The sequence below is a fragment of the Suricata suricatta genome, chromosome 16, assembly GCF_006229205.1.
Source record: "Suricata suricatta isolate VVHF042 chromosome 16, meerkat_22Aug2017_6uvM2_HiC, whole genome shotgun sequence".
Classification (NCBI taxonomy): domain Eukaryota; kingdom Metazoa; phylum Chordata; class Mammalia; order Carnivora; family Herpestidae; genus Suricata; species Suricata suricatta.
The window spans coordinates 55,641,244-55,650,596 of NC_043715.1; the positions used below are offsets into that span (position 1 = coordinate 55,641,244).

Here is a 9,353-nt window from a genome sequence, read left to right on the forward strand (position 1 = left end):
TTCAGAGTGAGTGAGGCCCCGCGGATGATTCAGTTTCAGACCAAGAAACTTCATGGTTCAGTACTCCATGGATTCCACTGTGGCCAGCTGCACATATGACATAATGCTTCTAATGCATAAAAACCAGGAAGGAGGGGCCCCTGGGTGGCTCAGTCAGTTAAGCATCCGGCTTCGGCTCAGGTCAGATCTCACGGTTCGTGGGTTCAAGCCCCGCGTCGGGCTCTGTGCTGACTGCTAGCTCAGAGCCTGGAGCCTGTTTCCGATTCTGTATCTCCCTCTCTCTCTGACCCTCCCCTGCTCACACTGTCTCTCAAAAATAAATAAAAAGCATTAAAAAAAAACCAGGAAGGAGCAGATAGATACACCATATGCCTTATTAAGACACACACATGCCAAGCATGGGAGATAAACCCCATGGAAATTGGGGAGCCATCACCTCAAGGCAGTTACTGAGAATCCGGTAGTGTGAGAACAGTGGGGGTATCCCATTCAGGGGGAGTTGCTACATCCAGAGAACCCTTTGCCACTGACGAATCGATGAAAATCTTCACTGAAGGAGGAATTCCTCAGCCTGCTTTCTGCTCACACGGGAGGCGCTCCTAAATCTTTGTTGAGAAGGAGTGTGTTCCCCAGGGACCCAGAGTACGGAAAGCTCTGGGTGAAATTGATATAACAGAGCCCCTTAAAGCCTTTGTAATCCCGAGTGGTAGGAGATGAGAAGGAATCTCTTTTATTCCATATAAGCCCCTTTCAACCACACCTGAGTTCAAGCTAATGAAATGAGCCCCTGGGGGGGTGACTCAGGATGGGAGCTGGATGCCTGAGAAACCAATCCTGGGACTGGAAGGTTGGAATTTTTAACGACCATCCTGTATAATGGGAACTTCCATAAGATTCCTTTAAAACAATTTTTTAATGTTTTTTTTTTAAGAGAGAGAGAGAGAGAGAATGTGAGTGGGGAGGGGTAAAGAGAGGGAGACACAGAATCCAAAGCAGGCTCCAGGCTCTGAGCTGTCAGCACAGAGCTCAGACTCAGGGCTTGAACCCATGAACCATGAGATCATTATGGGAGCCAAAGTCAGCTGCTTCACCGACTGAGACACACAGGCACCCCTCTTTATTTTTCTTTTTAAAGAGACAGGGGATTTTTCTTTTTATTTGTTACTTAAAAAAATTTTTTTTTAATGTTTTATTTATTTTGGACACAGACAGAGACAGAGCATGAGAGGGGGAGGGGCAGAGTGAGAAGGAGACACAGAACCGGAAGCAGGCTCCAGGCTCTGAGCTAGCTGTCAGCACAGAGCCTGATGCAGGGCTCGAACCCACGAACGTGAGATCTGACCTGAGCTGAAGTCGGAGGCTTAACCGACTGAGCCACCCAGGCGCCCCTATTTGTTACTTTTTAAGTTTATTTATTTATTTTGAAAGAGAGCGAATGCATGCTAGCAGGGGAGGGGCAGAGAGAGAGAGAGAGAGAGAGAGAGAGAGAGAGAGAGAATCCCAAGCAGGCTTTGTCAGAGCAGAGCCCAGCGTGGGGCTTGGACTAATGAACTGTGAGATCATGACCTGAGCTGAAATCAAGAGTCGGACACTCAACTGACTGAGCCCCCCAGGAGCCCCCCCTAAAATTCCTCAAAAACGGGTTTCTCAGAGAGCTTCCTGGGTGGTAAACGCTGCAGCGCGCTGGGTGGTGGCATGGCCACCATATTTTGTCCTATGTGTCTCTTCTATTTGTCTGTTCTCTCCTTTGTTTTCTGTTTTGATTCATTTTAAAGTTCATTTACTTATTTTGTGTGTGAGAGAGAGAGCATGTGTGTGCATGAGAGTGTATGCACGAGTGGGGAGGGGCTGAGAGTGGGGGTGCAGAGAGAACCCTAAGCAGGCTCGTCAGCACAGAGCCCGATGTAGGGGCTCTGTCCCACCCCACGAACCTTGACATTATGACCTGAGCCAAGAACAAGAGCCAGACGCTCAACCAATGGAGCCACCCAGGTGCCTCTTGAGCCGTGTCCTTTGTGATAAATCAGTAATACTAAGTAAAGTGCTTTCTTGAGTTCTGTGAGCCATTCTAGCAAATTATGGACCCCAAAAAGGGGGATGTGGGAACCCTCGATTTATGGTCAGTCGGTCACAAGTATGGTGTGACTAGAACTTGGACTGGAACCTGAAGTGAGGTGGGCATTGGGGGTCTCGTGGGACTGAGCCAGTAACCTGTGCGGTCTGCCCTCACTCCAGGCCATGCGGTGCCCAGAATCAAATGGAGTTAATTCACTGGTCCCGAGGGCACCTGGCGGGCTCAGTCGGTGGAGTGTACAGCTTGTGTGAGTTTGAGCCCCATGCTGGGTGTAGAGATTACTTAAAGGTAAACTCTTAAAAAAAAAAAAATCATCGGGCACTTGGTGTCTGAAGGGTTAGAGATTGATCGTCGACGTGAAAAAAAGAACTATATATTTTGGTGTCAGACGCGTCAGGGCTGAAAAACAGCACATAATCTGTATCCAGGTGAACTCTTCCCAAAAAGCCTCTATTGCAGAGAATGTTATTAAGCCACCTGGCAGATTGGATGACCTCACGTGGCTCAGCGTCCCCAGTGCTGGCTCAGTGGAGTCAAGAACAAAGTGGCCGTGGAGGGCTGGGCACGGATTTGCCCCAGCAAAGCCCAGCCCGCTGCAGCACTGCAAAGCCTCCGGGCCCCTCCACTGCGGGTTTCCTAGGAAGACCAGCCAAATACCTGGTCGCCTGATAATTACATTGGGCTCCTTCCATCGTGAATGGAGTGACTGCTTCCTCCCTGGAATATTAAGTCAGGGTTGTTATTTGCTCTCCTTGCCTTACCCATGCCTGCCAAGAGCCGTATCTATGTACCCGCTGAATGGCCCTATTCACCATCATGTTCACTGTCACACAATATTGCTTCTGATCAAGGAACTCTGTTTATTAGGAAGTCGGGAGGCGGGTCCCTGTACCCCAAAGCAGCCAGCTTCACAGAACAGAGGTGCAGCCTGTTGGAGGCTGGAATCCAGCGCCAGGTTGGAGTCAACATCCTCCGCGTGGGGGGTGCTGCCCTACAAGGTGGGCAAACACTCTGAACCAGGGGTGCATCCACGATGCCACCTGACCGCGCACCCAAGAGCCCTAAGGTATCACTTCTCAGGATCACACCCAATGACTCATTCTTTAAACGTTTGCTTCCTCTTCCTGTTGGCTGAACTCTGCTGTTTGGGGGTTTTAGTGCCTCAAGGAAAACACTTCCACTAGAGCACACAACAGTAAATTGTGTGAGTGGAGGCCACTCCTGAGCTATTTGGCCACTGTGGGGTCAAAGACAGTCACTGACTGTGGCAGGGGGCAGGAAACGGATGCCCCTTCACCAGGGGCCAAGGAGGTGTGTGAGTGGAGCCTGGGGACCACCCTGGAGAACCTCCAACATGCACCATGTCCTGACTCCCTAGGCAGGACCTGATGCCAGGCTCATGGAGACCCCTCCCCCTACGCAGAGCACAGGACAGAGAGAGTCTGTGCCTATGCCCGCTGCAGGGGCACAAAAGCGGGCATACAGGCTCCACATCCCTCCCACCCCATCTCACGCCCCCCCCTACTTCTGCAGAGCTCACGGCGTCCAGCCCCCCCCCAGCCCCTCCCACCTCCGTAGGGCACGCAGCCTGCCAGACAGGGCTCCCGGACCCCTCCCGACCACCCCACCCCGTCGCGACTGGCGCGGGCTGGGGCTCAAAGCCTCCTTGGTTGTCTGCCTGGAAGGGACCCAGCGGCAGCAGCGCCCCGTTAGCTCAGAGTCGAGGACCATCCGCAGCCTCTACCCAGGCCCCGCCCCGAGGCACCGCGAGCAAGGCCGCGCCAGGGACGGCTGCAGAGCGCGGTGAGTGAGCAGGCCCGGCTGGGAGGGTCCCCGGCGTCCCGGGCCCCGCCCGGCCCCCGCCCCGGCGAGCGCCCCGACCTTCAGCTCCTGCTTGCTTCTGGACTCAGTGACTTAGGGCGCCCCGGAGGCTCCCTACGAAAGGACCCCGGGGCCCCTCCTTGCTCCGGGCCGCGGGCGCACCAGCTCCTTGGACCCCTCCCTTCTGGCAGGAATCGGGACTCGGACGCCCCCAGCAGTATCCCCCCTCGCCCCCCGCCTCGGTACTCCTCGAGCTTCCGAGCCCCTCCCTGTCTCCGGGAGCCAGGAATGCAGGCCAAAAATATCTCTGCTCCAGACCTAGGAGGCTCGGCTTGCAACCACATCTGAGCAGATGAAAACCCGGGAGTGTGAGCTTTCCTTGCTTTTTGCGTCAGGAATCTGGGCCCCCAGCCTAGGCGTCATTTGGAACCCGGGAGTCCTTGCTCCGACTCCCACCGCCCTAGATCCAGACATTTTGCTGTCAACATCCCTTCGCCCGCCCCCATCGACTGGGAGCTGGGACCCAGGAGTCCCATCCGCCAATCCGCGAGTCCCAGGGTAATGAGGATTTGGGGACCCAGGAGTCGGAGACCTCAGCCCAGCTCTTAAAGCCTAGGCATCGGCTCTTTCAGAGACACTGGCCCACAGACCCCGTTAAACTGACAGGCCCCAACCCACCGCGACCCAGATGTCCAAGATTTCATCCGGCCTGGAAGAGCCCGGCTGCAGCAGACAAGGAGGGGAGGGGACCGGAAGGGAGAGGGAGAATTGAGTGAGGTGATACTGGGGTGGGGACCTGGGCTGGGGGCTCCGTCCTAAACAGACGCTAAAAACAGACGAGTTGTCATGGCAACGGCCTTCCCGGGCCTCCTCTAGAGACTGCGCTAGGGCCGAGTCGGGGAGGGCAGCCCCCAGGAGCCCCCACGCCGCCAGCTGTTGTGTCTTCCTGTTTTGTCACCACGGCAACAGTGACCTCAGCCCTCCACTCCCCCCAACCCCCCCCACCGCTGGCGGGGCGGGAGAGCCTCGGTCCATTTATCCCGGGGAGGGGCGTGGTCTCCCCTTAGCTCCGCCTCGGGGGTGGGCCTGGGATACCCCTGGCCCAGGGAGTCCCTTTCTCAGCCCTGGCCCAGCACTCGCGCCGGGTCCGCGGCCCCGCCCTCGCCCCCGGCCCCGCCCCAGCCCGCCAACCCCACCCAGTAAGCAAACCCTTCCAGTCCGCAGCTGTCGCTTCGGTCTCAGCCGCTGCAGCAGCAGCCACAGCCCGAGAGGTGAGGCTGTGGGGACCCTGGGTGCAGAGGGAGGGAAGGGCTGGGGTTCCGAATGTCTGAATGTCTAGAAAGACTGGGGCTGGGATCGGGACTCGGGTTCTGGAGAGGAGAGGGCTTCAGACCTGCACTCATACAGGTCACCCATCTGGAAGAGGAGGGGAACAGGGCCTGGACTCCTGGGTCTGAGGGAGGAGGGGCTGGGGGTCTGAGGGACGAGGGGCTGGGGCCTGGACCCCTGGGTCTGAGGGAGGAGGGATGGGGACTCCTAAGTGCCCTGGTTGAAGGGGGCTGAAATCTAGTAAGAGGAGGTCCTCATGAGAAGAGTTTGGAGTTCGGGTTTGAGAAAGAGAGTAGTCTTCCCTGCCTCCCACCCCTCCATTCCGGAGACAGAATTCGAACTTTGGGCCAAACAGGCGGTGGGCTGCGGTCCAGCACCGTGCTCCCGAAGGCGAGGACGAAGCTGGGAAGCTGGTGTCCTAGGCTGGGAGAACCCAAGGCTGAGACCGGAGTCCTTGGGTTGCTGACAGTGGAGGCTGGGGTTCAGGGACGCGGTGCCGTCCGAGAGATGGGTGTGGTGTTTGGCTTGGGGGTGGAGAAGGGATGGGGCGTGGCCGGGGGAGTCCTAAGCTGAGCCCTGAAGCCGAAGGGGTGTTCCCCCTCCCTCGGCCTGTCTTCGGCGGCGCATTCCTGAGTTCTGACCTCAGGTGGCGGCTGGAGGCGTGGAGGGAGGAGAGGGACCCCCTCCCATCCGGGTGGTCCCTGCACCACCCACCTCCCTCCTTGGGACACTTCTGGAGTTGTGGCTCGTCCTTTTTCTCTTTCCCTGCTCGGGACCCGGCAGTATCCGCTTTCTAGGGCCCAGAGTGCAGGCCGGCCCCGACTTCCTCCTAACGGGTTCTCCGAGGGCGTGGCGGGGAGCAGGGGCGGCGGTCTCCCGCCTGGCACCTCCCAGGTAGTCCCGGAGCCCCGGCCCCCGCCGGGAGACCTGACTTCCGAGGGTTGGTGGGAGGTGTGGCTACTAATCTCTGGACTGGATTCCAACCCCGCAGTTTCCAGCTTCAAGGTTGGGGGGTCGGGGTGGGGGTGAGGTGAGCGAAGTTCCGCTAGGCAAACCCGGAGGCCCGGGTTAGGATCCTCCTCCTGGGGTCCAGGCCCCCAGCCCATGTTCTAGGGACCCAGGACTCACATTTTGAAGGCCCCAGAAATTCAGGCTTCAGGCCTCCCCTCCTAGGCCCTGGGGTCTGGAATCCACGCCCCCACCACTACCTTCCCCGGAATCCACAAGTGGTGGGGCGCTCTCGGAGGCCGGCGCGGGGCGGAGGTCCTAGCACCGCCCCCTAGTCCCCGCTACATTCCAGATGGCTGGGCTGACTTGCAGCCCTTATAAGGCACGGAGACTCCGCGCCGGGCCTGGCCGCCCGCCCCCGCAGCCACCGCCCAGGGCCCTCCCGCCGGCCTGGCTCGCGGCGCGCTCGGGCTGGGGCAAGGTTAAGATCACTCACACCCACGCCGGCCTGCGCGCGGGGCGTGCCCTTTCGCCGAGTTCCTTCCATTCCCGCTCCCGCAGTATGGGGACTTGGCAACGGGGCTGGGGCGGGACTTCCCTGGGGTCACCGCCGGGACCTCTCCCGGCCCGAGACCGAATCCCCACCCTGGCTGGGAGGGCGCCGGGGCAGCGGAGGCTGGCCGCGCGTTCTGGGCAAGCAGGTCGTCTGGGCCCGGGGGGAGGCGGAGCCGGGGCGGGGCGGGACGCTGACTCTCCCTCCCTCCCTCCTGTGCTCTGGCCTTTTCCAGGTGTCTGACCTACTCCGCCTCCCAAGCCGGATCTTTCTGTGTCGGGGTTCTCAGCAAAGACAGCTGGTGAGTGGGAGCCTTGCCCCCCGTGTCTGAGGGAGGAGGGGCTGGGGGCCCGGACTCCGAGAGAAAGACCTGGGAGCTTGGTTTCCAAGAAAGGAGACCCAGACACCTGTACCCGAGCGAGTAGTGTGTCCAGAAGCTGAGCTCCTGTGTCCTCAGGGCCGCTTGTAGGGACCTTGGATAAGGTTAAATAAAGCCTGCGCTGCTGCCTGACCCTGGCAGGCTGAGTCCCTGGGGAAAGGAGGGCAGTTTTGAGTGTCTGGGTGGTTTTATGGTAATTGGGTTGTAGAGAGAAGGAGGAAGCAGAGACAGCGGCCTGGACTCCTGTGTTCTGACACAGGATGTGGGAGACCCCAGTCAGAACTGAGGAGGGGGCTGTCAGCTTGGTGACAACTCATCCCATAGGCCTGCGTATCTGCCCCCTCTCCCAGCTCAAGTCCTTTGTTCCCAGGGGGGGAAGGACTGAGGGCCTGGATTCCCACATTTGGAACCTTCTTAGGACTCTCCCTTTTCCCGCTTCCCAGCCATGCCGGTGACAGTGACCCGCACGACCATCACCACCACCACCACGTCGTCCTCAGGCCTGGGCTCCCCAACCATCGTGGGGTCCCCTCGGGCGCTGACCCAGCCCCTGGGCCTCCTCCGCCTGCTGCAGCTGGTGTCCACCTGCGTGGCCTTCTCGCTGGTGGCCAGTGTGGGTGCCTGGACGGGGGCCATGGGTAACTGGTCCATGTTCACCTGGTGCTTCTGCTTCTCAGTGACCCTCATCATCCTCATAGTCGAGCTAGGCGGGCTGCAGGCCCGCTTCCCCCTGTCCTGGCGCAACTTCCCCATCACCTACGCCTGCTACGCCGCCCTCTTCTGCCTCTCGGCCTCCATCATCTACCCCACCACCTACGTCCAGTTCATGTCGCATGGCCGCTCCCGGGACCACGCCATCGCCGCCACCACCTTCTCCTGCATCGCCTGCGTGGCTTATGCCACCGAAGTGGCCTGGACCCGGGCCCGGCCTGGGGAGATCACCGGCTACATGGCCACCGTGCCAGGCCTGCTCAAGGTGCTGGAGACCTTCGTGGCCTGCGTCATCTTCGCCTTCATCAGCAACCCGGCGCTGTACCAGCACCAGCCGGCGCTGGAGTGGTGCGTGGCCGTGTACTCCATCTGCTTCATCCTGGCGGCCGTGGCCATCCTGCTCAACCTGGGCGACTGCACCAACGTGCTGCCCATCTCCTTCCCCAGCTTCCTGTCCGGGCTGGCCCTGCTGTCCGTCCTCATGTACGCCACCGCCCTGGTCCTCTGGCCGCTCTACCAGTTCGACGAGAAGTACGGCGGCCAGCCACGGCGCTCAAGGGACGTGAACTGCAGCGACAGGCACGCCTCCTACGTGTGCTCCTGGGACCGCCGGCTGGCCGTGGCCATCCTGACGGCCATCAACCTGCTGGCCTACCTGGCTGACCTCGTGTACTCAGCCCGCCTGGTTTTTGTTCGGGTGTGAGGCTCCGGCCAGGGGCTCGTGACTCCCCCTTGGGTCCAGCTCCTCACTTCCTCTTCCGGGCTCCCTCTTCCACCTTTCTCCTTTGCTTCCCAGTTCCTCTTGCTCTTTTCTGTTTCTCTCGCTCTGATCTCCTCTCTCCTTCCTTTCCCGTTTTATTTGGTTGCCCATATCCTGTTCTGCCCATTTGCCGCGTTGTTTTTATGGTCTTCTTTTCTCGGCTCCTTTCTGCTCCTCTCATTTGTTTTCTCATCGGCCTGTCTCCTGGCCACCCCTTCCCCGTTTTCTTGCTTCTGATTTCCCTGGGAGCTTGGAGACTTCTTTCTTCTCTGCTCCCACCTCCAAAGGTGCTGAGCTCCACCCGCCCCACACCTCTGTCTGCGCGATACCCCTGCCCCCCTAGGGGCGTCATTGCCAAAGCATGCCTGCCCGCCCTGGCTGTGCCTTGTTGGTGTGTACGTGTGTGTTTGGGGGTGGGGGGGTGGGGGGGTGGGGGGGTAGGGATTTGGGCTCCCTTTCTCCCAGTGGAGCGGGGTGTACCGCACCGGTCCCCTTTAAGTTAAAAAAAAACTCTCCGGAGGCCAATGATTTCCCACTGGGCAGGAGACTTAAAGCACACAGACCCCGGGTCTTCGGGTCCTGCTGGACACCCAGCCTCACCTGAGACCGGCTCCAGAATTTCTGCCAGGCTTACTAAGAACCCACTGCCTAGAGGCCACCTTCAAGGAAGTAAAGGGTGGATATTTTCCATACTGCCTTATGGAGAAATGGTCTGAAGTATCTGTGAGGGGCCTCCAGCCTCAGTGTTAAAAATAGCCCTTCTCACTTTTGCTGGGAG

General features: G+C 59.2%; 1 protein-coding gene and 1 long non-coding RNA gene across 7 annotated transcripts; one reads left to right on the forward strand and one right to left on the reverse strand.

The window, feature by feature from the left end:
* Window positions 1-2,910: 2,910 nt before the first annotated feature.
* Window positions 2,911-6,629, reverse strand: LOC115280124. The gene is made up of 3 exons (XR_003903667.1): window positions 6,353-6,629; window positions 5,538-5,647; window positions 2,911-3,065 (listed from the first exon to the last, which is right to left on the reverse strand). It is a non-coding gene; the product is annotated as an uncharacterized LOC115280124 (long non-coding RNA).
* MYADM (myeloid associated differentiation marker) lies at window positions 3,659-8,992 on the forward strand. Of its 6 annotated transcripts, none has more exons than XM_029924695.1 (3): window positions 3,659-3,877; window positions 6,961-7,026; window positions 7,548-8,992. In XM_029924695.1, the coding sequence occupies exon 3, from the start codon at window positions 7,550-7,552 to the stop codon at window positions 8,516-8,518; it is 969 nt and encodes a 322-aa protein (XP_029780555.1). In that variant the 5' UTR covers window positions 3,659-3,877; window positions 6,961-7,026; window positions 7,548-7,549; the 3' UTR covers window positions 8,519-8,992. The 6 variants fall into 6 exon arrangements, with proteins under 6 accessions (XP_029780555.1, XP_029780554.1, XP_029780559.1 ...); XM_029924694.1 differs by lacking the exon at window positions 3,659-3,877 and adding an exon at window positions 5,066-5,166; XM_029924699.1 differs by lacking the exon at window positions 3,659-3,877 and adding an exon at window positions 5,764-6,118.
* Window positions 8,993-9,353: the final 361 nt, after the last annotated feature.

Coding starts and splice junctions, on each gene's coding strand:
- MYADM (XM_029924695.1), top strand. CDS start 7,550: ATGCCGGTGACAGTGACCCGCACGACCATCACCACCACCACCACGTCG.